At 46.3% G+C, this 27,970-nt stretch overlaps 1 protein-coding gene across 1 annotated transcript; it reads left to right on the top strand.

The window, feature by feature from the left end:
* The first annotated feature begins 246 nt into the window (after positions 1 to 246).
* Positions 247 to 26,205, top strand: EXOC3L4 (exocyst complex component 3 like 4). The gene is given in 12 exon segments (XM_050336475.1): positions 247 to 442; positions 444 to 606; positions 3,952 to 4,603; positions 7,942 to 8,059; positions 9,047 to 9,172; positions 10,397 to 10,497; positions 12,478 to 12,573; positions 14,728 to 14,842; positions 16,951 to 17,073; positions 17,772 to 17,924; positions 19,502 to 19,623; positions 21,728 to 26,205. Coding segments are annotated over 12 exon segments (2,106 nt in total). The 5' UTR covers positions 247 to 268; the 3' UTR covers positions 21,891 to 26,205.
* The last annotated feature ends 1,765 nt before the right edge of the window (positions 26,206 to 27,970 follow it).

Genomic DNA, 27,970 nt, shown 5'->3' with positions numbered 1-27,970 from the left:
AGTGGAGCTTTCCAGAGCACCAGGTGCAGGCCAGCACCTGGTGTCTGTATGTAGAGAGATTGTTTCAGCAGCTGCAGGCTACAGCAACTTTCCCTGTCTTTGTATTATGCACAGGAAAGGAATGGGTCAGATTTTCAGACCAGGACTGACTTTGGAGACAGAGTAATATCTGTTAAGAACATCTCTAATTCTGCTGTTTTATGCATTTCAGTGATTGTCATCAGCCTGTTTGGTAAACCTCTTGTTGAAAGACAAGAAAAATAGAAATATGGAGTTAGACCCAAGGAGCGTGACCTCAGAACCAGCCTCTCCGACGAGCAGTGCCAGGGAGGAAAAGATGGAGGTTATTTCTGAACTGAGCAGCCCAACTTCACACAGCAGGGACAGTGGGTTCTTTGAAAGAAGTATTAGAAGGTTAAGCATCCGGAAACCAAAACAAAGTCCAGAACAAAGAGAGTGGGAAGGAAGATACTGGCACTTGGAAAGGAAAAAGACTTTTGCGATCATTCAGGAGCTGTGAGGAGAACAAACCCACGATCTGTAATGGTGTGGAGGAGACTGGTGAAAATGAAGGAGAAGAGCCCATTCAAGGAAAACCTCTTTCAGGTAAGAAGCAAAACCACCAGTGTTATTTGCTTGGCAGGATAAATGTAACCTTGAAGGTTACATTAATTTACAGTGTGCAAGTGTTGGGCCAAACAGAGGTGCTAAAGAACAAGGTATCCCATTACAAGGGAGAGACAACTGCACCCCTTGCATGGACTCAGTTGTTACCTGGCCCGGGGTGGGCATGTCACCTGCTGTCACTGAACATGCTGCTCTGTAGCCACCACTGCACTATTTCAATCGTATCAGCAACCTACCCATCAACCTGTCAGTGGACATATCGCCCTTCATACATATCAGTCACCAATCTGCTGACCACAGTTTGGGAACTGCTGGTCTGACAATACCTAGAAGTGCAGTGTGGACTATTCCCCCACTATTGCCTGCATTGCCCTTCTGGACAATTTCTGCTCTTCAGCTCTCAGATTGATGGTCCCCTGGCTGTGCTCTATAGGTTGGTGCAAGGCCTTGATGGACAATAAAGATAGTTTGGCTGTGATCTGGCTTGGCAGCTCTGCTTTGGTTCCTAATCTTAGAGACTGCCTTGCAAAGACACTTCCACAGATACTTTGCTCTCTTACACCGACCTTCCGCCTGTCCTTCTCACAAGAGCAGCGCTGCAAGTATTTGTTGTTTGTCTTCCTCTGGCTGGTTACTCTCATGTGTTTTGTCAGCATTATGCAGATAGGTCTTGGTCTAATTACAATAACTAGCTTTAGCATAACTCTCACCTTTCCCCAGGCGTGGGCAGACTGGAATGACTTTGATCGTGGTTTGAGCACCACTTTACTCCATCTTCTCAAGGCAGAGGTACTAAAATGCATCCACCCGAAGACAGACTGGGGTCGGTTGATGTGGTTTGACCTTTCCTTAGGCTAAATCTCTAGACAGAAATTCTTGGTCTTCTGGATAGGGTGCCACAGGGATCAGATAGATGGACTGGCATTGTCTCACTGCTGTAATGTGCTCTACCTCATCATAAAGTTATTTACTGCTTCACACTGATACATTGTGAATTTGGTAAGCTGGTTTTAACCCCTCTCATGAACTTTGCTAGTCTGATCTCAAAGGATCATAGATGAGGAGCAATAGGAAATGTTGTCATAAGGTTTTTCATCTCCTGCAATAAACCAGCTGAAGAATTGCACAAATAATGCCCATTCTCTGCTCCATGTTTGGCCTGGACTAGAACAGCTCTGTCAGAAACACATCCCATCCTGAGATAAGTATGGCAAGTGATGGAGACTCCACCATGTGCACCATTAAGCTGCATAATAGTTAATTGCCTTTCAATTGTCTTCCTTCAACCACCAGCTGGCTGATCTTGTATTGCTAAATTAAAGATCCATTTAGCACCCAACATCACCTCCCTGAATAATTATCCTAGATGGTGATTAAATGGTGTTTTCTCACTTTGATAAACAAACCAGAATGTGTTACTCTAGTCTCTCGCTGCAATCATTTGTGTAAACATGGGTTTTATATTAACTTGTCCAGAAGAGACTAAGTTAATTGGTACAATCTCCTTCCCTTCTGGGTGCAGAAGCAACTGTAGCATCATATAGGCACTCAAAGATCTATGTGTTCTACGATGTATCAATAGCTGGGATATTGGGCATATTTCTGTATTTATACAGATATTCTTATGCTACACAGATAATTTAGTACATATGGTATAAAACCTGTGTGCAGACAAGCCCAAGGACAAAAATTACGGGCTATGAACCAGTCTTTCATATCTTCTTTGAGTAGTCTCCAGTTTTTCCTTATCATTTAATATGTGTATGTCCCAGGAGTAGTGGTCACACATGCCTAAGTAAGACCCTTTCCCTTCTTGCCCAGTATCACAGTGGCATCTCCTGTTCAGAGCATCTGTTATAGTGCTGGAGATGGTGAGAGCTTCCCAAGGTCTCTCAAAAGCTAACAGTGCTCCTGGATCTCCTCAACACGTGGCAAATACTTCTTGTCTTATTGGCAAATAGGCAGTGGTTCTTGCATGAGCAAGGCTTTGTAAAATAAATGTGAAACTCAGTAGACCTCAGCCACTTTGGGGGTAGCAGTATTTGGTGACTTTCTCCCCAGCCAACACTGGCCAGTACTGGTAGTGAGTGCCAAAAGCAAAGGAAGTGGGGAAAACCCACATGAGACCTGAGCACCAGGAGCATCCCAAACCTACAGGTTTGGATGTCCCTCCAATGCACACACCTCCCCAGAGCAGTCAGGAATGGCAGTGCTGGCCTGCTTGAGAAAGAAACGTCACTGGTGCAAGGCAACGCTTGGCATCTGACTGTAGGTTTATATACAGGAGGGGAACAGCCAAGTCATCCAACCCTGAACCACCCCAGCAGGGTGAATTTCACATAGCTGGCATAGTTGGTGTTTCAGTCTTTATTTTGGGACCCCAGGACCACCATCTCAAAGAATCTCTTCACTTCCCGGCCAAAAGGTTATTGCAGGTTGCAGTAACTGCAGAGCTAAGAAGTGGTGTCTTCTGGTCCTCCAGAAGTCCCTCTTTTTGACAGAGGGAAGGCTGAGGACCACAAGCATTCACGGAACATCTAAATGTCTGGAACAGGTAAGAGACATCTTACCTGTGTCAAGAAGCCAGTTGCTGTGATTGGCACAGGCTGCAAAGGGTGGCCAGTCCCACATGGGTCAGTCTCTGTCTTGGTGTCTCAGTCCCTACATCTCAAGAAGAGAGATCTCATTATGGAATCACCAGAAACTATCTCCACATTTTGTTCAGCCTCAAAAATGCAGGAGCTAGTTTAGCTGTGACATGAGTTGAGGATGTATTTTAGGAAGCCTTGATAATGCACAAAATCAAAGCAGGAGAGAAGCCTGGGATTTGCCCAAGGTTACATCGAAACAAGGAATGTTCAAAAAAATGTGTCAGGAGCAGAGCTGAGCACACTGGTATGGAGGAAACAAGGACATCCATGCTAAAGGAAATCCTGCTGGATTTCATCTCCACGCAAACAGAGAGGCAGAGACAGAGGTGGCTTATGCTGCCTGAGCCCCAAGTATCCTGCTCTGCAGCCTCAGTAGCCATTGCTTGAGGTTCTCCTGCAGGGCTATCATTGGCTTTTTGGATATTTCCGACCTCTGTAACTGACAGTTTAGAGACGTGGCTCAATTTGCAGTGATTGCATTCCCACTGTTTTCCTCTCCTGTGTCAAACATGAGCTGGAGAGGTTGAGGGGGTCAGTCTCAGGGGTACTGCTGGGACCTGACTACTCAGAGCAGCCCCCTGCAAGCCTCCCTGTTGGACATTTTGTCCTGTTACCTACCTGTCAATAGCCTAACACCTGCTTTGTTCCAACCCTTTCCCCTCCCTTTCTGCAGTAATGGAAATCAATGAACTTATTCAGAAAAGACAACTCTTGGAAGCATTTGCAAGTATCAAGTTATTGGAAGATGAGACTATTTCTGAACGAGATGCTGAGAAATACAATGATAACCCTCAGGAGCTTGTAAGGAAATCCAAGGATGTGGATTTGCTTTATAACTCCATCACAAACACTATCCAGTCCATAGTGGAGGGCACACTGGAAGCTTCCACTGTAGAGGATACCATGCTGACCTCCATGGTGACTTTAATTGCCCGTGAAGAAGCAGCTCATCCCAACACAGACAAAGCTGTAAGTCCTGGGTCAGACTTGCTTGGCAGGCCCAGAAAGTGGAGGGAGATGTGGAGAGAAGCAATCAACGAGAGTGCTAAAAAAAGAGTCCTGAAGGCACCCATGGCATCAAAAGAAGAAGATAGTTCTTGGCTTGATCTCCACTTAAGTTTCCTCCAGAAACTCCTGAGGGAAGATTTACTGAAAATCAAGTTATCAGTAAAAAAGTGCTATCCTGAGGAGTACCAGGTGTGTGACACATATGTGGAGGCTTTTCATAAGGCCATTGCCTCACATTTGCAACATCTCTGCCAGGGACTACTGGATTTCAGTGAGCTCTACACCTTGCTCAACTGGGTGGCCAACACCTACCACAGGTAAGCTGCTGTGCTTGTCACATTTTCTCTGCCTCCTCAGAAGAGCGGCAGGGCTGTGGGGTACTCCAAAAGCACCAAGCTACTCTTAGTTTTCCAAGTGAGCAAGAGAGACACAGTGACCTCTACAGCGGAGCCAGATAGCAAATGTGTTAATGGGTGGGGACAAGGGTTTGTGGATGGAGCACTTGCTGGTTTTTGAAGATCGACCCCACCCCCTTTCCCCCTCCCTCTCCCACTTGCTGTTCCCACGTGGCAGGAAGCGCCTCCTCGCAGCTTCTGCAGATATTTTGTTGGATTCAGCAGCTGCTCAGTGACTTTTCCAGGCACAGGGAGGGACCTGTGGGGGAGGTCTTTTTCCTGTTTAATTAAAACTGTGATGCATTTGGCAATGGGCCACGTTAACCCCCATGCATGGGGTCAGAGTTCTTTTGAGGAGGTGCCAAGACATCATCAAGTGGAATTTTTATCCACATGAAAACAAAAGCTCTGTCTCAGACATGTCTGCTAGTTAAACGAGAGGTTTTTAGAACCTCTTAAGGCTCCTTGCAATTCAGGGTGACTAAAATATTCTAGGAGCTGTAGGGACATCATAAACGCCATCCTCAGGGCACCCTGGGTGTATGGTGGTACAGGCAGCAATTTTTTGTAAAAGCTATAAAAACTGTGTTGCTTGTACAGCCAGTGAAGACATCTTAGACAGGCACTCGCAGAAGGTCCATGCATTAATGTCAATGTCCTCAGTTATTTCCTGCCCTAGACCACAGCCCATCACCGCAGCCCAGCCCCAAAGAGCTCCCAGACTAAAACCCAACAAAGATACACAGTGAGGTTGGAAGGAGATGAGAAGCAACATTCACAGGAGATGGTCTTGAAATAAGCATGTGAAAGACGTGTCAAAGCAAACTTGTGTCTGTCCCAGTAGCTGGTCTACAGGAATGGCCTGAACCAAATGCCCAAGGAAGGGACAAATGCAAAGCAATTGGCAGCCCTCAAAAAACAATAACAACAACAAAAAACAAACAAACAAAAAACACAAAAAACCACACACACACAAAAAAAAAAACAAAAACAAAAACAAAAACAAAAAAAAAACAAAAAAAAAACAAAACAAAACAAAAACCCAAAACAACAAAGAGGCAGGAGTATCAGCACTAAGTCAAACAGTGGGCAAAAATGATCAGGGAGGGGGCAGTGGTGGAGCAGGGCAAGCAGCAGCACATGGTTTCCCAGAGCACCCCTAGTCTGAGATAGCTTCTGGGTAAGAAACACTTGCACTGCAGGTAGTCTTTGTTTTGAACAGCCCTCAACAGATACCTTCTGTGAACTTGTCCAGTTACTCCTAAAACCCCATTGCAGTGTGGTGACTATGATGATGTGTGTAAACCCCTCAGCATCATCAGGTCCTGCTGATCTCATCTGGAAGGAAATTCCTGCATGTCCCCAGACCCTGGGAACTTTACTGCACCCCAGCATTGCATGAGAGAGGGCAAAGAAACAAACTTCAGCAGCCAGCTTCTGCATGAAAGAAAAGTGCCCCCCCATATTTATCTAACTTAGCTGTGAAAAATCTTATTAAGAGGTTGCAGCTGTTTGGGGCACTGTTTGCAATCACCTTGATGGTTTGGGCTTTTTAAATTTAATTTGGTTTAATTTCATTGCTGCTTGGTACCCATTCCAAAAAGAGAAGAAATTGTCTGACTGAAACTCACTACTGATGTTACAATTCAAATTAATGAAAAAAAAAAAAAAGAGTGGGTAATAAGCTCCTCAAGTATACATTTGAGACAGTCCTTTCAGTTGTGGTGGAGAGTCTGTATTTAGATCTGTGATGCCCTTTTGAATGAGCGGCAGACTCTGGCAGCAGTGGGCTGTGCAATGCTCCATATGTGCAGATGTACCTCTCTGGGAAATCTGAACCATGACCACAGAACCATTGACTGCAGGACACTATCAGCAAGCTGAGCTTATTTTCTGCTGAGCAGTCGCTCTGCACCAGGCTGACCTTGTACAGTACAATCCTCACTTGGATCCAAACCTGGCTGTGGGTGCAGCGCTGGTTTGGCAGTGGGAACCCTTTCTGACTGAGCAAATGAGCAGGCTGTGTGTAGGACATCGCAGCCGTGTTCCCTGATAACAGGGTGACTGCTTGTAACTTATGCCCTACCTTCATCAAGTGCATAAATACTTTATTCTTTCCGATTTTCACCTTCGTCACCCTGCGAGATTCAGTGCCTCCACGATCCGTTGCAGATTGCAAGAGCAGCACATTCAATTGTACAGGCTAATGACATGTTTCTTGCCCTAGAGAGAGAAACACGGGCACTCTATCCCTCTCCCTGCTTCCAGGCTAATCAGCTGGTCTGAGTACGTGTCAGTCCAGAGGAAAGTGAGTGGTAATGGTGAAGTCCTGTGTCAGCTGAGCACACTTTGGAGTCAGACTCCGTAGCTGCTCATCCACCCACCGCTTCCATCCACGGGGGAGTATGGCCCGTATCCCAGGCACGGGAGTGCCTTCCAGGGGCTGCCCTGCACAGAGCAGGTCCTGCTCTGCCACCTTGCCTTTCTGGGGATAATGCAGAGAGAAAAATAATAATAAATAATGGCCCATCTTCGCGAGCGAAGATCCGGGGAAGGTTTTTACACCTTCCAGCCTGCGCATTGGATTTTTTTTTTAGGTGAGACACAGTGTGCGCGGAACTGAGCCTACCCTTTAATCCTAAGGTTCATCTGCCGGGGCCAAGCGAGCTTGGACGGTGGCAGCGAGGTCCTTAGGACGTAGGTGGGTTGCCTTTAAGGGCTAACGAGCCCCACCTGCCCGGGAGTGGCCCTGACCGGGAATCGAACCCGGGTCTCCGCGGTGATAGCGCGGCGCCTTTACCACTGGACCACCAGGGGCTCCTAGAGAGAAAAATAACAGGCTGATAATGAGCCGTGATGTGACACCGGAGAGGAGCCAGGGGGATCGGCTAGAGACAAAGCAACACGCTACTACAGGAATTACCCTGAAAGGCATTTTGCAAGCTCATAGTCGAATGAATCAGCTTCAGGTTGTTTATTTTAAAAAGTAAATTCTCATAGCACTTTTCATGTCCAAACAACTCAGAAGTCTCATGATTTCTGAGGTGGGCTGGAACGTTACATCATTTTGGGTTTGAATAATTTAGGATTGTGAATAGCAAGGAAAGATTTTCTTGTTAAATCTTGAAAACAAGCATCACAATTTAAGCTTTAACTATATTTCTCATGGCTTAATAATTACGTAGCTCATGCTGCATGAATATTCCATCGGTTTATTCACACTCTGAGGAAACATAATTTGTTCATTTGAATCTTTACAGTGAGCTCCTTCTGGGCCACCCTGATCTCAAACCAGAGGTTAAAACAGAAAACCTGTCCCTGCTGTTAACACCAGCTGACTGGGATAAACTGAAAACCGACTACATTGCTTCTGCAAAGGTGAGAGCTTTGACCTAGTGCCCACATGCCCCACCCCGGGAAGGTACAGGAGCCCCAGTCTCCCAGGTAGAGGTCTTGGACAACTGCATTGTGGTTTCTAGCCCCACCAGGTGCTGAGTCCTGCCAGCACCACACAGAATGGCCTTTAATCAAAGGCAAAAAGGTCCTGAACACCAACTCAGAGACCCAAGCAGAGTCAAAGGGACTGTACCAGACCCACACAATGTGACAGAGGCTTAATGAAAGGTTGTAGCTGGGCTTCATCAGATTGAATGCATTGCAATGCCAGGTGTAAAGCCATTTTAGCTGCTACTGTCACTGTGTGGGATCTCCTCCAGCACATCCAAAGTTTGCTACAGGCAGAGAACTTTTGGCATCCCCACCAGAAGACACCAGCATGGTTCATGTCCTCTGAGGAAGCCCCTTCTGCAGTTGTTTTTCTGCAGTCCTTGCTGGCACCCTTGCTGGCACCTTTCTTGCAAACCATTTCTGAAACAGGGCACTGCTCAATGTGAGCTCACAGTGCCCAGCTGAATGAAATCAGTATTGCTCCACCATGCTGGTGAAAGATCAGTGTTTCACCAGCAACAAGGTTGGTTTTCAGCCAGGACTGAACAGTGTTGCTGCTTACTTGAGTGGCTGTGTCGCTGGAGAGGACTGGTTTGATCTTTAATCCTGACCTGGTGCATTCCATGTGCTGGAGGACTTTGTAATCAAGCAAACAGCAGACATACTATTTCCTGCCAGGAGAATGACTCTCCTTTGATATGAAAGTACCTTGCCCACACGCAGCACAGCTCCTGATTTCTCCTGAGATCCTGTTTAGACTGACAGGACTGGAACAACACCTGTGACTCTGCTTGCCTTTCCATGCTGCACACGTGAACCTTACACACATGACGATGGAGCAAAACGCAGTGAGCCTCTGTACTCATGTTTGCTTCCTTATCCTGAGCTGCATGTTTCCTTCCTACGTTTAACATTTAGGAGCAAATCAAAAGTTGTTTTGGAAACATCCTGAGACTAGAGGTCACAGAGAAGTGGGAGAAGGAAGTTCATTCAGAAGTGAAGGAAAACCACTACCACGCCTCGCTCTCCTTTGATATTCAAGCGGTATTTAATTAGCTGGGGTAATGTGGAGGGGAGGGGGCTCTGTGGCTCCAGGGAAACTGGATCGTTACCTTCTGGGGTGGAGGTACCGCCTCCTGCGGTAATTTATGTAAGTCACGCACTGGCAGAATACATTAGAGCAGAAAATGCCATTTATTACAACTTCTGGCTCTCCCGCTTGCCTTCTAGCTGCAAATTAAACCTGCTGTCAATTGTGTCAGCAACATAATAGGCAACTGATTTTAAAGTCCCTAAACCTCTTTGATTAGAAAGAAGAAAGAGAAAGGGAAAAAAAAATGGAAAGAAAAGGTTTGTTAGAAAAAAAAACCCTTGGCTTAAAAAGCAACTTTGTCCCGGGGCTGTGGAAGCTGTGGAAAGGCCGTAGGCAGTAACAGCCACTCCAGTTTAAATAGTACAAAAAACAAAAGCTCCTACTAGCTTTAGGGACTACAGGGTAATAAATCCAGGAGGGGTTTGGATTCATTCTACTCACTCAATTGGTTGAGTCATTTCAATTAAACAATACTAACAAAAAAGAGAGGGAGAGAGAAAGAAAATCAAAGAGTTTTGCCTGCTGACGTGACTATTTTTCCATAAAGGAATATTACACATTATGTGATCTTGGGGAAGGCAGGTCTGAATTGGATTAGCAGATAGATGGGAGGACTCAGGAAGCAGGAGAATGGGACTACAACATGCCTCACTCTGAAGGTGCAGCCAGGATTGTGGGAATGGGAATCCAGGAGGAGTTCCAGTGCAAACAAGGTTTCAGGATGGTGCCTCTGACCCTCTGTGCTGCCCTGGTATTGCTCCTGGGACCTGTGTTGGCCTCTAGGGATGGAGCTTGTCCTTATCATGGTGTTAGCATGGGAACTGCTCAGCTTCCCTTGGGCTTTGGTTGCCAATTGATCCCTCCCACAAAACCCCCAAAAGAGGAGGATGACACTGGGGCAGGCTGGAGTTCCAGCCAACACCTCCTCTAACTCACACTCGGACAGCAAAAGGACATGAGGCTATTAGGGATAAATGATTATATCACAAATCAATTGGTGCTTCTTGGCCCATTTTGCATTATGAGAATAATGAAAATCTCCTGGCAACAAGTTGGCTGTTTTCCCCTTGGCTAGGCGAGCCATCCTTACTAACCAAAGCTGCATGAGATCCTTGGGAAGGATGTTTGACCCATGCTTGTCCCATTCACTGGAGGTTTTTTGTGCCCTTTTTTAGATCATTGGGGAGTACATGAAGTTATCTGGAACTATCAGCAGAAGCCTGGAAACAAAAATGCTTGAGCTGTGCATGACAGAGCTGCTTGAATTCATACCAAGGTCATCACCACTCCTGGCAGTACTTTCTTTTCAATTGAGTCTCACACTGGTAAAAACACAGGGAAAAGGTCTGTGCACTAGACCAGACACTGGCATCAAGCAGGCATAGGCCTGCTCTTGGGAGAATTAAAGATTACAGTGAGCCAAATAACAAGCAAGCTGGAAAACAACCTGGAGGGAGTCATAAACAGTCTCAGATAGGACGCTTGCAAGTCCCAGAATCTAATGCCAGAGCTCCAGGAAGGAGCTGCTGTCTGGAAAGGGGTGGTACCACTGTGACCACATCCATCTAGGACCTTTGTGCATTGGATGGTGGTCACTTGCAGCTTCAGCCGTGAGCAAGCAGCAGTTATGGACCTCTCAGATCCAAAGCCAGTTTGCCCAAAACATCATCTAGGTATCCTGGGGTGAGTCCTGCTGAGAGGGTTTTCTCTGACCTCCCATGTCTCTGGGCATAAAAATGGATGGTGAGACCCTCTCTGCTACACCTGGGCAAAATGTACAGCTGGGCTGCCTTCTGAGTCTCTTTGAAATTTACCCAGGGTCCAAGGGAGACTACTGAAATAGTGGTTTTTTCCTTGGTAGTCTCCATGTTATGACCTCAGATCTTACCTGCTGCAACATGCTTTGGGAATGCTCCACGGGAGGTTTTAGGCTCGCAGAGGGTCCCAGCACGGTGACACGTTCTCCGACCCCTCTGTCAGGGCTGGGTTTGGGACGCTCATGGATGTTTGCCGGAGCAGCGATCTGCGGAGGAGAAGGGCTGTTTGGTGAATCAACTGTGAGCAAGACTAAAAATAATTTTGCATTAACCTTTGAAGTTTCCCACCTCCGGCAGGCACCGAGCGTGGTGTTTGCTAATGCAGGAGCATGGGTGGGGAACCTGAGCGCTGCTTTCTCGCATCGTGAACCTGGGGCATGGCAGGGGTCCAAACTGCGGTAAAGGCAACGCTTTTCCTTCTAAACCCTTATCTCCAGTAGCCCAGTGATCTACACTTGTCTCCCACGCCCTTAGTGAGCAGGGTAGCTCAGACCAGCTGTTTGACTTTGAAATCTGCCTAGGTTTTTGAAGAGAAACACAGCAGTGATGTTCTGGCTTTTTCTTTCCCTCATTTCTTATTTTTCTCTTTTATTTCTTTTTTTTTTTAATTTGTTCTTCTTTTCTTCTTCTTTGTTCTCTTTTTTAGTTATTTTTCTTTTATATTTTCCTTTTATTTTTTTAATTGGGTTTTTTCTTCTTTTTTTTTTAAATGCTGTACAGTGCAAACCAGGGCAGCAACAGCTCTCAGATTAAAGGACCACTGAAACTTAAGCTTTTACTGAAACAAACCTGAGATACAAGGGCCTGAGGCCAGCTTGGGCAGGTTCCTTTACCCTGACAAAGAATGGGACCATCAGACAAAGCCTTTCTGAGCACACAGCCTCCTGCCATCAGCATGGACCTGGCTGTAAAACAGCTGTGAACCCATAAAACCTGTGCTACACACACAAAAAAAAAAGCTACCTGACACTGAGGTTATGGGGAGGAAAAGGTAGATGTGCTGCCCTGTTCCTATTCACCTTCTGTTGTAGAATCAGCCCTCAGGTAAATCATTTGCCTGTGTTGTGCTTAAGAGGGTACATAATATATTGTCCCAAAAGCCAACGAAATGAAGGCCCAGACTTACAAGCCTGAGTACCACAGCTGCAATTAAACCCTCAGCATGAGGAAAAGTCAGAGTTGGCCTGCCCACATCCCTGGCATCTCTCCAGAAGTTCTCCGTATCTGCTCAGGCAAGCACATCCTAAACCTGTAATTATCTGCCATCTATTTTCCTTCAATGCACACACACGTTGTGACAGCTGGAAAAAACATGTCTGCATACAGAGGGGACAGGTTGGGACAGCCAGGGGTGTCTCCTGAAATCACCATGTACACAGAAGATGAGCCATCCTCAGTCCCCCCACCATTAAGTGTTACCTGAGTGTCTCTTCCTACAGGTTTGAGAAGGAGTTCATGGCGTGGAGCACTGCCCAGGACAGCCCCGTCTTTGCAGCCTATGTTGTTGCCTACATCAACAGCTTCCACGAACTAATGTAAGTCCACTCCCTCTGAGCTCAGATGACATGTTTTTGGGGTCTGTGAGGGTAACAGCATCTGCGAAGGAAAGACCAAGGTCTCCTTGGGGTGCCCCGCTGGGTGCTCGGTCTCCAGCCCTTCTAACCTCACAGGGGAATTTTCCACAAGGGTTGCAGGTAGAAGTCACAAGCGTGAATAGACAGAAACACGAACAGATGCAGTGCTTGCATGAAAGTTTTAAACTCATTTTCAGTCTCAGAGGAGGGTTTTGCCATGTTTTATCCTGGAGGTTAGCAGTATAAACCCAGAAACACGGTCTCAAGGCTGCCTTTGGCACCGGGCTGGAGGAAACTCTGTGGAAGCACTCAACCTGAAAATAAACCCCTGCCATTGCTGCTGGCAGCTGAAATTCCAGGGCTTTGCATGAATTACTTCTTTCAAGCCATGTGTTGAAAAGGGTCTCTGATGAACAAGTATCATCAGTGCTGGCTATCAGAGATCCATCACTCTCCCCATAAGTAGTATGGTGCCAGTGAGTGCATGTCCCAGGGTCTGGTGCCTCAGCCCAGTGCTGTGGCACAAGATGACCTTGCACATCCCACTGTGCAGCCACTCACACAGCTGCCACAGCCCCCCAGTGCCAGTTCCACGGAAAATTGGTGCTGTTCATACACCTGCCCCAGGGGGACGGTCTGCAGTCGTGCAGGGACGTGGCCCACCGAGGCCCGGGGGCTCTTCAGCATCGGGAGTCATCTCTTGCATGCAGATGTGGTGGTTCAGAGGCGAACCCAGCAAAACAACACAGGAATAACGTGTGGGCTCTGACCACCAAAAAGCTTGGGTTGTGATCTCCAGCCGGTGTTTGCTGCCTGGCGCTGCCTCCAGCGGGGTTGCTATATGCCGAATATTACTGAGGGGACGGAGGCGATTTCGTGTTCGGTGTCTCGCAGGAGCCGACGGCTCCAGCCGCAGCGAGCACTACCATCGGGAAGTCTCTAGATGGCACGGTCTCTCCAGCAATGCTAACCTCGCCGAGGAGCTGGCTTTCACTGCCTCCTCCTGACCCTGCGGAAAATTGCTCTCCCTTTCCCTGCTGGAGACTGGCGAAGGGGTGAATGGAGACGCCAGCCCCAGGCTGGCAGCGTTTGGGTGGCCGGCTGGCTCCGCTGAATTTATTCCCGAGTCAAGCTAAATATTCATCAGCCTGGGGTGATGAGTTGCTGGGCAGAACTAGATGACCTAACAGCATGATTTTTTGGATGCTGGTCCCAGACTTCAGCTGGAGTTACAGCCCTGAGCTCCAGCCTGGCATGACAGGGATGCTGTTGAGTGCTTTATAGTCCTACCTGGGCAACCTCAGACATATAAAGTATCTACTGGGTAGTGGCAGGAACCTGCTGCTCTCTGTGGTCACAGCAGTGGATGTAGCACATCCAGGGAAGCTTAGGCACCACTGGTGCTGCCTTTTATTTGTGGTGCTGCTTCTTCAGTTGCCCCAGTCCCCACACCTCCAAAGCGTGTTACAGTGGGACAGGGATGGAAAGTAAGAAGAAAGACAGGAGTTCACAATGCCCCCAAAGCCCACACACACACTCAGGATTCCATTAACCTCTCAGAAGGTGTTTTCTTCCTCATGGGATGAAACCTTGCAGAAGTATGCACTGGCCTTAGGAAATTTCACAGGTTTCCATAAACATAGTCACCATCCTAGCTGCTGCTGATAGGCATTGCGTGGAGTGACTCAGATGGGCTCTGGGGGAAACAGGGTCAGCAGCTTTCCCTTCTCTGGCTTTATTATTTACTTTTTTCTTCACCCATGGCCTCTCAGTGCTCTCCCAGGTACTTGGAGACCATTCAGCAGAGGTGTTGCTCAAGTGAAAGAGCAACCAGCCTATGCAACTGCTCCGCATGGCTGCACCATCCCACCTGATAAGGAAATCTGTGGGGTTTTTAAGCACAGTCACAGCTGTGACTCATTTTCAGTGCATAGGATTGTGCAAAAGGAGCCATTACTTTGACCCATAAAGTGTTTCCAAGAGGAAGTACTACAAGCACGAGTTTATTTAAACATAATATCCAACATGCCAATCCAGATAAAATGCTTAGGGCACTGTAATAGTTTACTTTTTAATGTTAACTCACTGGTGTTCTCTCTCTCTCTCTCTCTCTAGGTCAGGGTTAGAAACAGAGTTTCAAGTCAACACTGAGGAACTGCAGAAGATTTTGGCAGCTCTGACAAGAAACTTCACAAATATTTTTCTAACCAAATTAAAAATAAAAGCACAGGTAAGAGGCTCTTGGCCATGTTATTTCCTCGATGTAAGGGGTATGTGCAGGACGACTGCAGAAGCTGAGGGCCATTGTCCTTCCCTTGTCTCACCAACTAGACCCCATTTTGCAGTGCATGACATTATGGTCCCTCCAAAATGCACCAAGCCCAACACTCCTGTAGAAATCCTTCTTAACCCCAATCAGCACTTCCAGCATCCTGTGAGTTTTTTGCTATGAGCAAGGATACCTTTGTCTAGCTGTTTACAACAATCAGTCAAAAAAAAAAAAAAAAAAAAAAAAGGTAATTAGTGACTTCCAATATCTCAGGCAAAGCAGTGGGGAAAAACCTTACCCATAGAGAAACACTGGGGAAGTCAGCTGAACACCACCAATGAAACATTTTTTCTTCTACCAAAGTGTTTGGATTTCTCAGGACTTCGATTTATTCTTACTGAACTGTTGATCTGACATCATGCTCTGTAAGCAACTTCTTCAGACAGGACAGAATTAATTCTGATAGAGGTGATTTTTCCAGGCTGTTCCCATGGTGAAGAAAGGCTGATTTTTCCAGCATGAGGATGCTAAAGCTCTGCTTGTGTTGAGGTCTAAAATGCCGTGCAATGTGCTGCAATGAAATTTTTGCTTCCTTGGTGTTGTAGATGGGACTTTCTGGGGTCCACTAGCTCTGGCTGATATAATGCAAGAGATGGGGGAAATTGAGCCTTTGGTCACATCCCTTTTCACTCAGCCTAATTCACTTTTTAAGTCCCCAAACATAACTTTCATAAACCAAGGCAGTCATGGAACTGATGCAACCTAAGCCAACCCTGCCTGGCCAAGGGGACTTTCCAGTGACTGTAGATCTTGTCTTGGATCCTAAGTGGCAGCAAGGAAGGGAGTCAAGCCAAGGCATTGAGCAAGAGACCCAAAATGTGAGAACTGAGAGAGGCCGAGGCAAAGCATTTCTAAACAGCTCTTGTGGTACTTAGTGCTATGGTCAAGTAACCACAGCAGTGTTGGATCAAGGGTTGGACTTGGTGGTCTCAGAGGTCTTTTCCAACCTGGTTGATTCTATGATTCTATGATTCATCACACTGGGAGAATAGCAGGAGAGCACAAGGAGGGGAAAATAATTGGGAAGGAGATTGCCAGTACTCTAAAGCCAGAGATTCTGAGAGCTAAGAGGAGAAAAGTATAGAGGGGATGTGCCGGAGAAGGGATATTTTGCATTTTGCCCTTAGGGGAGTTTCTTCCAGAAGCCTTTAGCAGATATTGCTGTATTTCTATGTGAAGGCACATTAAGTCTAGGGAACCAGCAAGGACAATAACCAACTGAGGACACTTGGTCAGAGTACTTTGAACCCAGGACTGATGTGAGACAGTGCCATAATTCCCATGTCATCACTGACCATGAGGCATCAAGCTGGAGATGTTCCCAGCTGCTGTTCCCCTCCCACCACATTAGACCAAAGAGCAGAAGGACGATCCCAGTGAGATTTCATGCAGGTCTGCAGGAGTACAGACAGCCTCCTCAAAGGGCTGTGGGCATGAGGAGCTTGATTTCCTTGTGGATAAGGCTGTAGGGGTGATGGATTACTGGGCTAATTTCCAACAGATTCACTACCAAGTGACCTGTCATTTCCATAGCTGTTGCAAACCCACTAACACTAACATACATGGCTGCACACCACAGCCTGTTATAGTCATGCCTGAATTTCCTGTGATTAAAATTCACATCTGTATCTTCCCCTATGTGTAGGGATACAAATTCATTTACCCAAAGAAATAGATCTGGTGGATCAGAAGGTGGTGCAGAGAAAGGAAATGAGGTATCTCAAGTAAACCTTTAATGCCGAAAAATCTCCTGCTCAGGCAGTGATGCTTCTCCTCTCTGCACTGGTGTGCCTACACAGGAAGGGGAGACATGGGTCTGAATTCCATGGGGAGGACAGAGAAACTCACTCTGCTCTGTGCTCTGGGTGTGTCTTCATGCAGAGGGGGTGTGCCATCAGTGCTCTGTGATTTTCATTTCAAGCCATCAGGTGTACAGCTGAGTGCCTTCGGTTACAGCATCAGCTAGTCTGAATGTTACCAGTGCCATCAGTGAGTTGGTCTTTTTTCAGCCATTCCTGAAGAAAATCCTGACAAAGGACTGGATTTTGGATACAGGAAGGCCAGATTCACTGGCATCAGCAGTCTCACAGTTCTCCAAGCACCTGCAGCACATGAGGGAGCCCACAGGGAAGGTAGGCCACTGACCCACACAGTGATGCTGGGGGGGTTCACAATGTCATTTTCAGGCTGTGGTCAGACCTGCAGGCTCCTCTACAGCAGTGGCTGCTGTTTATAACTGTGGGAACTGCAGATGCAAAGGAGTTCAAATATTACCATATTTCCACATGTGAATTAGAGAACAACTTTCCTTCCTGTCGTTCAAATACAGAAACTGATTTTGTTTAAAGAGGAACAAAAAGCTTTGGTGACAATTGCTGCTGAGCACTGCAGTTCCTTGAGTTGCAGGCTTATATGCTCCTTTCACATCTATGCAGTTGTGAAATAAAGGGGTAGGTGACAACTGTTCTATATTTAAAATCTGCAAGCACCATCAAAAGTGACTTTTAAAACAATCCTAAATATTCCCCTTTGATACTGAGAAGTCAAACTACCAACCAAAATTGTGGGCTATTTCAGGGTGAGGAGCATTTCCATGGCATTCCCTTGGGTGCAGCCACTGCTCTGTGTCAGAGCAAGGGACTGTAAGCCACTGACTCCTTTCATCAGGGCTGGCCTGGGCAGCATGTGCTGATGGTGTGTTGCCTTCATGTACCTCCTCTATGCGCTCTGTGTTGCTAAAGACCTAAGAGCTTTCCCTGCCCTCTTTCACTGCCTTGGCCTTGTATGGGAACCACAGAAAAACCATGAAGTTTGTTTTTTTTTTATCCAGGAGCTTCTACGTGAAGTTCACAGATACGTGGTGAAGGAATACATCACACAGGTCATCAAACACAGATGGAGAATGAACAGGGAGACACGGCAAGAAGTGAGCAAAAAGATGGACCTGGAAGCCGCAATCTTTCATAATATGCTCATTGATCAGGTATGTGAGTTCTCTCCTGGCCCATCCCAGAGGTACAGTATTCCCACTTGGCTTCCCAGAGACCAATGTGGCAAGCTTCTGAGGAGGCCAAGCCTCAAGAAGTATAGAAGTCCTTAAAAGAAATCAAGCGAGGTTGTTACTGCGGGTTCATGGTGTGGGCTTCCAGTGGCAGCTTTGCGTGTTTTGTGGCTAGGCCAGCGTTACAACCCATCCCTGAAGGTGAGGTAACTGAGATTCTTGTTAATAGATCCCTGGGGGCAGATTAGAGTGAAACAACACTGAATGACCAGTGTTTATAAATATATATATATGGTAGGTTTATTTTAGAACAATTTGATTGCAATGGAAAGTAGGGATGTAGCCATTTTGGTTATTATCTATAGTAATATAACAATATTAAGGTATAAAAATATCACTTAAGAAAATATGCAAAGGAAAGGAAGAAAGGGAAAGAAAGCATGAGAGTAGATAGTGGGAAGGAAAGATATCACCACCCATGGATCCAGTGACAAGGCTTGATTGTCACAATTTAGATGTCTGTTGGTTGAAATGATGGTAACAGTCTTGATCCTTTGGGGGGTGGAGGAAGCCTGCAATGAGTTTAATGGGTTCAGATGGGAATGCCCCTCCCAGTCGGGGATGGCAGTGGGCAGGAGTTTCACACTGTCTGATATAACACTGTGGATAATATGCAGTCTTCTGTTGGAAGGCCCCAGAAATGAGTCTGGAGATGCTTCGGGGTCTTTGCTGGTTCATGACCCCTTCTAAAACATGACTGCTCTTTCTCACACCTTTATAGTTGATCCAGTTATGCCTTATCAGAAGGGATACCTGTGAATGTCCCAATACCTCCCCATGAAAGGGGAGTTTTACACATGAACCAGCTCTGTAAAGAAGGAAATTGGCATGATAAAAGAAGCTATTCCACCTCGCAGGATCTGCTTCTTGTCGGCTTTTTCCTTATCTGGCTCAAAACCCACCTTGTTGCTAAACAAAGGTTGGTTTGTCAGGGTTACTCTCCAGTGGTGGGTAATCACATGCTCTGCACCTGGGCTGTTCTTACACAGATCAGAGGTTTTGCCGCCACACACCCAAAAGCTGGGTGCAAACCTGGCCTCAGCAAAGCCCCTGCCAGTTTTGAAAATGGCTGATTATTTGAGTCATTAACTTTAACATTTCAGTCTCTCACAGGAACATCAGTCTGTGATTTTCAGGGAAGCCAAAGTTGAATTCATTGCATTTTGCAGAAAGTCAGGCATCCAGGACACCAAATCCCCTCTCAGAGATAAGGCACATGAAACTATTAGGCAGCAGGAGGGAAAGTCTGGCATCTGCTGGTGTGCTGGACCACAGCCACAATGCCCTGAACAGGATCTGACTCCCTGGGATGCTCATGAGCACCAGGAAGAGCAGAGTCCGACCTCAGGGGAACTCCTTGTTGGCAGCTTGCTGCCTGCCCAAGGCAGCCTGCTCTGCCTCAGCAGTCCTGCCTCACACCCAGCTCTGCACTGTAGGGAAAAAGGCATCTAGCAGGTGCTGCTTTCCCCCCTGAAATCCATGTGCCTCTTCATCCACAGGGCTCTGACTCCAACTGGCTCATTCCCGCCATACACCACATTGCCAAGATCATTAGGGAGAAGGAGAAGGACAAGATCAAGGCGTATGTCAAGAAGCTGTGTCAGAATTATCCAGATATCAGGTACCTGAAATGGCAGATGCCAGAAATGTTGGGCTCCATCCCAAACAGCACCAGCTTGCCCTGTGCCTTGGCCAAGCTCTTCATCTTTTCATTGCTGGTGGCCATATGTTAGAGGTCAGGGTGCCAGCAACAGTGGGAATCCCAGCTTAATTTTCTCTCTTTATGAGTGTATACTTTCTCTTTTTTCCCCTTGTCTGCTGGATCTTATAATGCGCACAAATTAACTTCAAAGCCTTTTAATTTTAGAATGGAATGGAATGGAATGGAATAGATCAGACTATTTCAGTCTATTAGGAAGGGACCTACTACGATCATCCAGTCCAGTTGCCTGACCACTTCATGACTGACCAAAAGTTAATGCAAGCTATTAAGGGCATTACCCAAATGCCTCTTAAACACTGACAGGCTTGGGACATAGAACACCTCTCTAGAAGGCCTGTTCCACTGTTGGACACCCCTCCTAGCAAAGAAACGCTTCCTAATGTCAAGTCTAGAGCTCCCCTACCACAGCTTTGAACCATTTCCATGCATCCTATCACTGAATTCTATTTTTTTTGCTCCAAATGAACTTTGTTTCACAGTAAAGCTCCAGTCTGATTTCAGTGCATCACCAGTATCAGCCCAGTTTGCCAATTTGCAGACTCCTGATTTGAAGCAAATATTTTGTTTCCTCTTCCAAGGCTCAGACCTCAAAGTGAGGCAGCCATTGATGGAGATCAGCTGTGGCTTCTGAAATGACCTCAACACAACCATTAAATTTAGGAATAAATTACATATTCTTTCTTTTATACTTTCCGTTTGCTGTTCCAAAGCTGCATCTGAAAAATTTAAAACTACTGCAAAAGTAAACAAAGTGACTAGCTCTCTGCATGGCTAAACAGCTGCTAATCAGAAGTTACCTCCTCTTCTGCAGCTCTTCTACCAACAACTGAGAATGAATATCAGTGGTACAGATTGCAGAAAACTCCATTTCATCAGAGTAACTTCAGAAAAAAAACCCAAAAAGTCTTTGTACTGGGTTACACAGTTTCTGATGGATGACATTTATACAATCAAAATAAACCATACATTTAACTAATTGCTCAGAACACTGAAGTGGACCCTCAAATACTGAGAGAAAAAAAATCACATTAAATCTATTTTCCTTTCCCCATAACTGCAGGTCAAATTTTTTCATAACTAGATTTAACTCAATTCAGTCAGATATGCTTCAGGCTTATCTGTGTGGGGAAATTCAAGACGTGCACATAAAAAAAAATATTGTTCCTGAATAATTTCCAAGGTGAACACACCTATTTTAAAAAAAAAAAGGTTTAATCCCAGTGGCCAGACTAAGCTGATGAAGGAGGCTGTGCCTGTTCTGGGAAGGATAGGGGAGGGAAATTATGCCTAGTCATCAATGATGGCTATTTGAAAACAATTTTCCACTCAGAAAAGCCATTTACAAGGTTGTAATTTGTGGTACTTCTGCATCATTAGGCTCAGACCCAAGCTAGGTTTTAAAGCTTGTCCTCTTGATTTATCTAATTTTTGACTTTCCATTATTGAGTAATACTATTTTTAACAATCAAGTTCGGAAAACGGGGTGGAACCTGCTGGACCTGCATTACTTCCTGTTCAGGTCTCTTAATTCTTCCCCTGAGCTCTCAGAGACGTTAAGGAATTTGTATATACCGAGATTACTGGAACAGGATATGTTTCCAAGCTGGCTTCCCAGCTCTAATCTAATTAGTGCCTGTCAACTTCCTAAATATTAGCACTTCCATTACTCAATTCAAAATAATCATTAAACAAAAGGTCTGCAGCCTCTCAGGAAAACCTGAAACGGGCATCATGTGTGTGTGGAGACAGAGGAGGAAATTCCCTGAAGCACCAGCCAGCAGGAGGTTATCCCACCAGTGCAGTGTGGCAGGAGCTGATGTTCACTGGCTTGGTACCTCCAGAGCCTGGAGACCCAACTCCTCGTGGCTCCTCCGGCGTGGTGAGGGGACGGTCCCTGGCACTTTGCTATGTCCTTGCTCCATCTCCTGCAGGGTTGTTGGTTGCTACCTTTTGGGCTTGTTTTGCCTGCCAGGTCTGAGCAAGGTCGTGTTTGGTTTTTCAGGAAGGACCACATCCTGGCCATCCTCGCTCGCAGGGGGCTGGGGCGTACCAGGAGAGCGGCAATTTTTCGGCAAGTCTGCCACGTGCTGGAAAGCTCCAGTGGAGGAGAGGGCAACACACTCTTCGCTGAAATTGATGTTCCGGTGGTTATAAGCTGCTTCTAAAACAGAACCAGAACACCAGTCAGCATCCTCCCGCCTCCTACGCTGCCTCTACACGTGATCCAGAATCTGCTATCCCATCTTGATCCTCTGTAAACCCAAATTTGTGACTGCCATGGAGAAAGGAGTAGGTTTCTGAACTTGCTACCCTGAGTTCAGAACCCAAAGGGAACAGAGGCACCGAGACACTGAACTTCTGCAAGAGCTCCTGGGAAGCAGCTCCAGCCCAGGAACTGTGTCCACCCATCTGCGTTCCATACAGATTCTATTGCTGGGAGGCTGCTCTGTTGCTTGGTCCAAAATTAAATTTCTTTTCAGAGAAAACCAAAAGCAGTTCACTCAGAGCTATATTAAGGCTTGGACTGTGCTTTGCATAATTATACAGCAGCAGAGCAAGAGCCTCCTTTGTAATTAGTGCCTGTGAGCAATCGAGGGGCAGAGCTTGGGCAGGGATGTGGTAGCACCCAAGTCTTATTTCCTCCACTGTGAACCAGCTGGCCGAGCTGGCATGATGCAAGGCGGTGACGCTGTGACCCGATGCCACAAACCACTACCTGCCTGAGGAGGAAAACTTTGGGTAGTCAAACCCCACAGCTGGGACATGTAGCACATGGACCCCTCTGCACTCCAGGATGGCCCAGGAGGCCTTTCAGGCATTTCATCAGATTTTCCTCACTCAAGGGCTGCCTTCAGGCCATCATAGCCTCTCTGTGTGGACAGGCATGTCTGGATCAGATGTGCCACGTGGAGTGAAGCTCCAACTTCTACTTGACCTGAGGAAAAGGGTCACCGTGCCTCTAGTCCATTGTCTTGCATGTTTAAACATATTTTAACAAATCTGGTATAAGCTGACTGCAGTATGAAACCAAATGTGAGGTGGACAGACATAGTGCTACAGATCTGATCCTCATGTGGTGTAAGGCAGCATCACCCCATTGATGGGCATGGAACACCACTGGTTTAACACCACAAGGGATCCAAAGCATCATGTCCAGCATCTGCAGGGTAGACTTAAAAAAAAAATATCCAGCAGTCTGGAGATGTACAAATCTAATTTTATTTAATTCAATTTATCCTTAGGTTGCCTTCTGCAGGAATTAATCTGAGACTTTGCAGAGGCATGTTTATGATCTATCAATTAATATGATAAATGTGGACATGGCATAGCCTTGAACACTAATTTGTCTGCAGCAGAGCTTACAGCATCAGCAGTGAACCTTTCATTTCCTTTGCTTCAAGTTGCACCAGTATAAATTTCAGCCTGGGTGAGCAGCAGGCGCTGGTGACACAGCAAGGGAGCTGTTCTGATGGATGAGAAATAAAGAGTGCACCTTTTATTCACAACCATCCCATGAGAATTTTTCTAAGATAAACCTGCTGTCTCCACAGTCAAGACGAGGTATTCTTCTAAAGATGGCTGGGAAATATCATCTTGAGGGGGGGAAATACTAGAAGGAATTTTCTGCCCTGCATTTTTCTTCAATACAGCTCATGATGATTCCTGAAAATCCTCGGTTTGGTGACTCTTTGTATTTGCTATGGAGAAGGAGAAGTAAAACATCATCTGCATCTCCCATTGGATGTGCAGAGCTCAGATACACTTTGGAGCTCCCCTTTCCTGTCCTGGGGTCATGGTGCAATCAGGGAACATTGGATTACACCCCTCATGGATCTGTGAGCTACATCCCCCATCCCAGCAGGGGGGAAGGACATCAGTGCTGAGAGATTAACATTGATTGTTAAAAGCATTGACTAAATGGCAGAGATAAAAAAGATTTCTACTTTTAAATACTCAGTCTGAGACTTCTAAAACTGCAACTTCAGTGGAGTGCAGGATCCGAGGCACTGAAGCCTCAGTGACTGTTTTTGTGCATCAGAAATTTCCCTCTGTCCCATATGCATCTCTCATCCAAGCACCTAACACAAGGCATCCATGGCACAGACATTTTCCCAAGTGCATTATTTAAATGTATACTGGATTTTCAATCTTATTACTTGACTGGCAAACCCTTCACAAGGCAGCTGCCTTTCCTCAGGCTCCAGCCGCCTGGCCCTGGGGTTAGATATGGAGCTCGGCTTCCGTTTTCTAATAAAAGCAATTTGCTACCCTGGAGTCACGGAGGAAAGCTGGGCACAGTGGCCTGCCTTTTGTCACAGCCTCTCCTGGGACACTCAGATCCTGCAGCCTGGCATCCTGTAAGCCGGTGACAGGCACAGAGCCGGCTTCCTCCGGGCTGCTGCTCCCCAGCTGCTTGCTCTTGAGCAAGCCATTTTAACCCCATTATGACAAGACTATGGTTCAGTCCCTGTCCTGCCCCAACAGCTGTCCAAGTGAAGGGGGATGCTTGGTCTAGGCTGCAGAGCAGATCCTGGAGCCAGCTAAACAAGGAGAGAGGAAGGACTGCGTGCTTTCCAAAATGAGCTGCTGCTGTCCATCTGTCTTCTGTAAAACATCCAGTGTTCATTACGCCATATCTCACATTCCAAAAAGAAAAAGAGAAGGAAGGCCTCCCAGGGCTTTTAAATGTGAAATATGTTGCTCTTGTAGGAAAGTGCCAAGGAGCTCAATTATTATCACCCTATTAACTCCTCCTCTTGTTGTTTCTCAGCAAAGAAAAACACCATCAAACCCATTCCTAACCCAGCACACAGTTACTTTCCCCTCCAGGGCACACAGCTCACTTTTACCCCCAAGGACCCAAGCTACATCGTGCAGATGCATCCTCTGATAAATAAAGCTGTCTCAAAAGTATCCAACTAAATGGAACAACCAAACTCTCTCCAGATTCAGCTTCTCAGAGGTGAACACTGCATTTTTCTGGCGGGGAGGGGTTGTGGATTTGGCACAGCTGACAGTATTGTGTGGGTGGTGAAAGATATTTTTTTGTGTTTCAGAGGTCTCTGCTGTTTCACAATACTGCTTGTTTCTGGTTTGTGGCGAAAAGCAAGGGAACAGTGCCTGCAGCCAGGGTGCATGAGCTGGCATTTGCCATCTGAGACCAGCCTTTAGGTATCATCATTTCATCAATTTTGCTCTATGAAGTTGTCCTTTCCTGAAAGGAAGATATGGAAAACAGGCTCGCTCAAAGCAAAAAAGGAGGAGTACCAACACATTGCAATGAATGCCCAGGAGGCTGTCCCTGAGCTGAGACTCCTCTAACCAATCAGTGAAAATATTCCTGAAAAAAGTCTTTTGGTGCAGCACCACTGTAATGTTTAGCTCCCTGTCATGGTATCTTTCAGAAATGAGCTCTCAACTGGGTTAAAATATTAAAGATGATCAGTGAGAAGCAGATTGCAATATTCCATCCACTTTATGAGCTGAGCTATGTGACCTGACACCACCCAGCACACACAGCTGGGATGAAAAGAGGTGCCAGAGCATTATTATCTCAGGGATGGCTAAAAAGTAATGTTGTATTAGCTTTGGGCTTAGAGAGTTTGGTGATTATATATCACACTTCTCCAAAATACTGATGTTTAGTGAACATTTGTCTTCTGTATTTTGCATGCTTCTCCAGGAACTCCCCTGGTTGGATTTACTGCCTCAAAGCCAGTCATTTTCATCTTCTTGGTACTGGGCAGATAGAGTGCTCTGCTCAGTATCACGGTCCATTTCCATCCCTTAAGGACTATTTTATGTAATTCTGCTAATGATGACATGACATTAGCACTGGGACTGGTCCACCTCTCCTATAAAACCTGTTGCAAGAGATCAGTCAGGCTGACAGAGCATTGATTTAAACTATTTACTGCCACTGTTACAATAAAAAAACAGTATTGGGAGCAGGTTAAGACTGATGTACATTAATGTGTGGCATAAGTGGATTAAGATAACTTTTACAAAACTACAAGAATTTTCTCTAGTCCCACATAGCCACATAACTATCTACTGCCTGAGCATACTGAACACATCAACTTTGTCTTCCTGCCTTCATGCCTGTTACACAGAGCACTGCAAATAGCCTCTAATACTCTTCCAATGTAGCACTCTGCATTTGTATTTGTAAATTCATACCAAGTCATTCAAATATGTTATCCAGAAAACAAGTAACATGTAAGGCAGAGAAACCTCTGAAAAAAAGGCTGTTGTATTATTTTTGCCATCTTGATACTACTTAAGTGAGAGTCTTGAAATGTCAGTGTAAGGCTTTCTCTGCTAGCTGCACAGAGGTTGTGCCTCTTGTTAAATGAGTCAGGAAAAGTGAATGGCAGATTAAAGATGAGCACCTAAGTCCCAAGATGTCTGTCCAGGCATAGTTTATGTTTCTCCAGGCATGAAATTGTGCTTGACAGCATGAGTAGCCTGAGCTCCATAATGAGCCATGGCTTCATTAGGAGATGGAAGATTATGCCTTGGTTCCCAGGACTGTGGGGAGATTGGCATCAGGCAAGACAGAACTCTTTTTTTGTGAGAAGTGCAGAAAAAGCAAAGCAAGCCAGAAGGCAGAAAGGGGTGGTTACACAGCTTGCCAAGTCATCCCCCGGCTGCACTCAGTCCCTGCGAAGGGGATGGTGAATGACAGCTGGGAGAAAGATGTGGAGAATCAGAAGAAGGCCCAGAAAACAGGAATTATTTCACAAACTGCATCCCCAGAGAATGAGAGCTTTGCTTAAATTGGCCAGTGCAGAGCAGTGGCCTTCAACGTTTTGCTGCCTGTGGACTAAGGTATTATTTCCAGGGAAGGCATAGAGCACAGTCGTGATAATTGTCTTCCAGTTGGTTAAAAAATTGCTGCAAAAGGGAAGGGATATTCTCCTCACCATTTTCTGTGGGGGTCAGGAATATAGAAACAAGCTTCCACTGCATAAGTAGAGGCAAGTTAGATGCAGCAAAACCACCACTAGTGCTGATGGGGCTGCAGCGCTGAGCACAGCGTGTCATCCCTACCATCGGTGGCTTTTACAGAATCACAGAACTGCAGAATGTTTGGGGTTGGAAGAGATGCCAAAGATCAGGTAGGTCCAGCCTACCTGCCAAGAACAGGGACCCCTTCCACTAGACCAGGTTGCTCAGATCCAACAGCGCTTCCTGGTGAAGCTGGTCATGGGTAATCCCAGAACTGAAATTAAGGAAAAGCAAAGTAATTATAAAAGTCCATTATCCCGAGCAAGGCACAAAATGCTGGGGATCGTTTCCTGTCAGTGAGGCAGCTCACAACTTTACAATACATTTTCCAAAACTCAGGGAAAACGTATTTCCTGAGAGAACTGTGCTATGAACAGAAGCTCATTGAGTAGATAAGAGGCAATCACGGAATTAGTCATCAGGGGTTCATTAGAAGGAACAAGGCCAAAAATCTGGTGGCTTTTGTCTCCAAAAGCACGTCATGCACTCATGGACCGTCATCTTCCCCTCACAGCCCGAGCTACAGATCAAGAATGCATTACTCATGCTGTCGTCTTGAGAGCCCTTTAAACAAACGGGTCTTGAGCCTTCAAGGCACCAGCAAAAGCACATGGTACCTCTTTCCCCCAGTGATCTCAAGGCTGAATCCACCCTGTGCCTCTTCTAGCCAAGCAGCCATTAGTCACCCTCTGAAACAAAGACCGTTCCCCAGGATGACACGTGTGCTGTCTTCGAGAAGACATGGGGAAAGAAATAACAGCCCAAAGGCCCAGGCTGGATTTGCACGTGGTAAAAAGCTCTCCCAGCAAGCTCAGGAGGAGCTGTTATTTCTGTTATTTGGAAGCACCATTGCCTGAGGCTGCCAGAGCATGGATGATACACCATGTTGGCTCAGGAGACCTTCTGGATGCGACTGTGTCCTTGTGGCACGGGGAGAGGGGCAAAGGGGAGACAGTGGGGTGCAGGGAGGGGAAGCACTGAGAAACAGTTTGTGCTGCTCATTCCACACATCTCCTGCCCCTGCCTTAGCCTGCAGCCCAGCCCTACACCTGCTTCTGCCACCAGGAGATGGCAGCTCCAGGAAAAGAGGCATCTACGCATCCCTGGTCCTACATCCCCAATGTCTCAAGAGCTGATGTGCAGCCTTGTGATATCCCATGTGAAATGCCTCTCTTCAACTCTGTTTTATCTGAAAACACAGCTCTTTTTTCCCCTTTTTTTGTTAACTATATGA

This window comes from Myiozetetes cayanensis, unplaced genomic scaffold (assembly GCF_022539395.1).
Source record: "Myiozetetes cayanensis isolate MyiCay16 unplaced genomic scaffold, myiCay2020 scf6-25, whole genome shotgun sequence".
Classification (NCBI taxonomy): domain Eukaryota; kingdom Metazoa; phylum Chordata; class Aves; order Passeriformes; family Tyrannidae; genus Myiozetetes; species Myiozetetes cayanensis.
The sequence above is the reverse complement of the archived record's forward strand: the minus strand, read 5'-3'. Positions and strand labels throughout refer to the sequence as shown.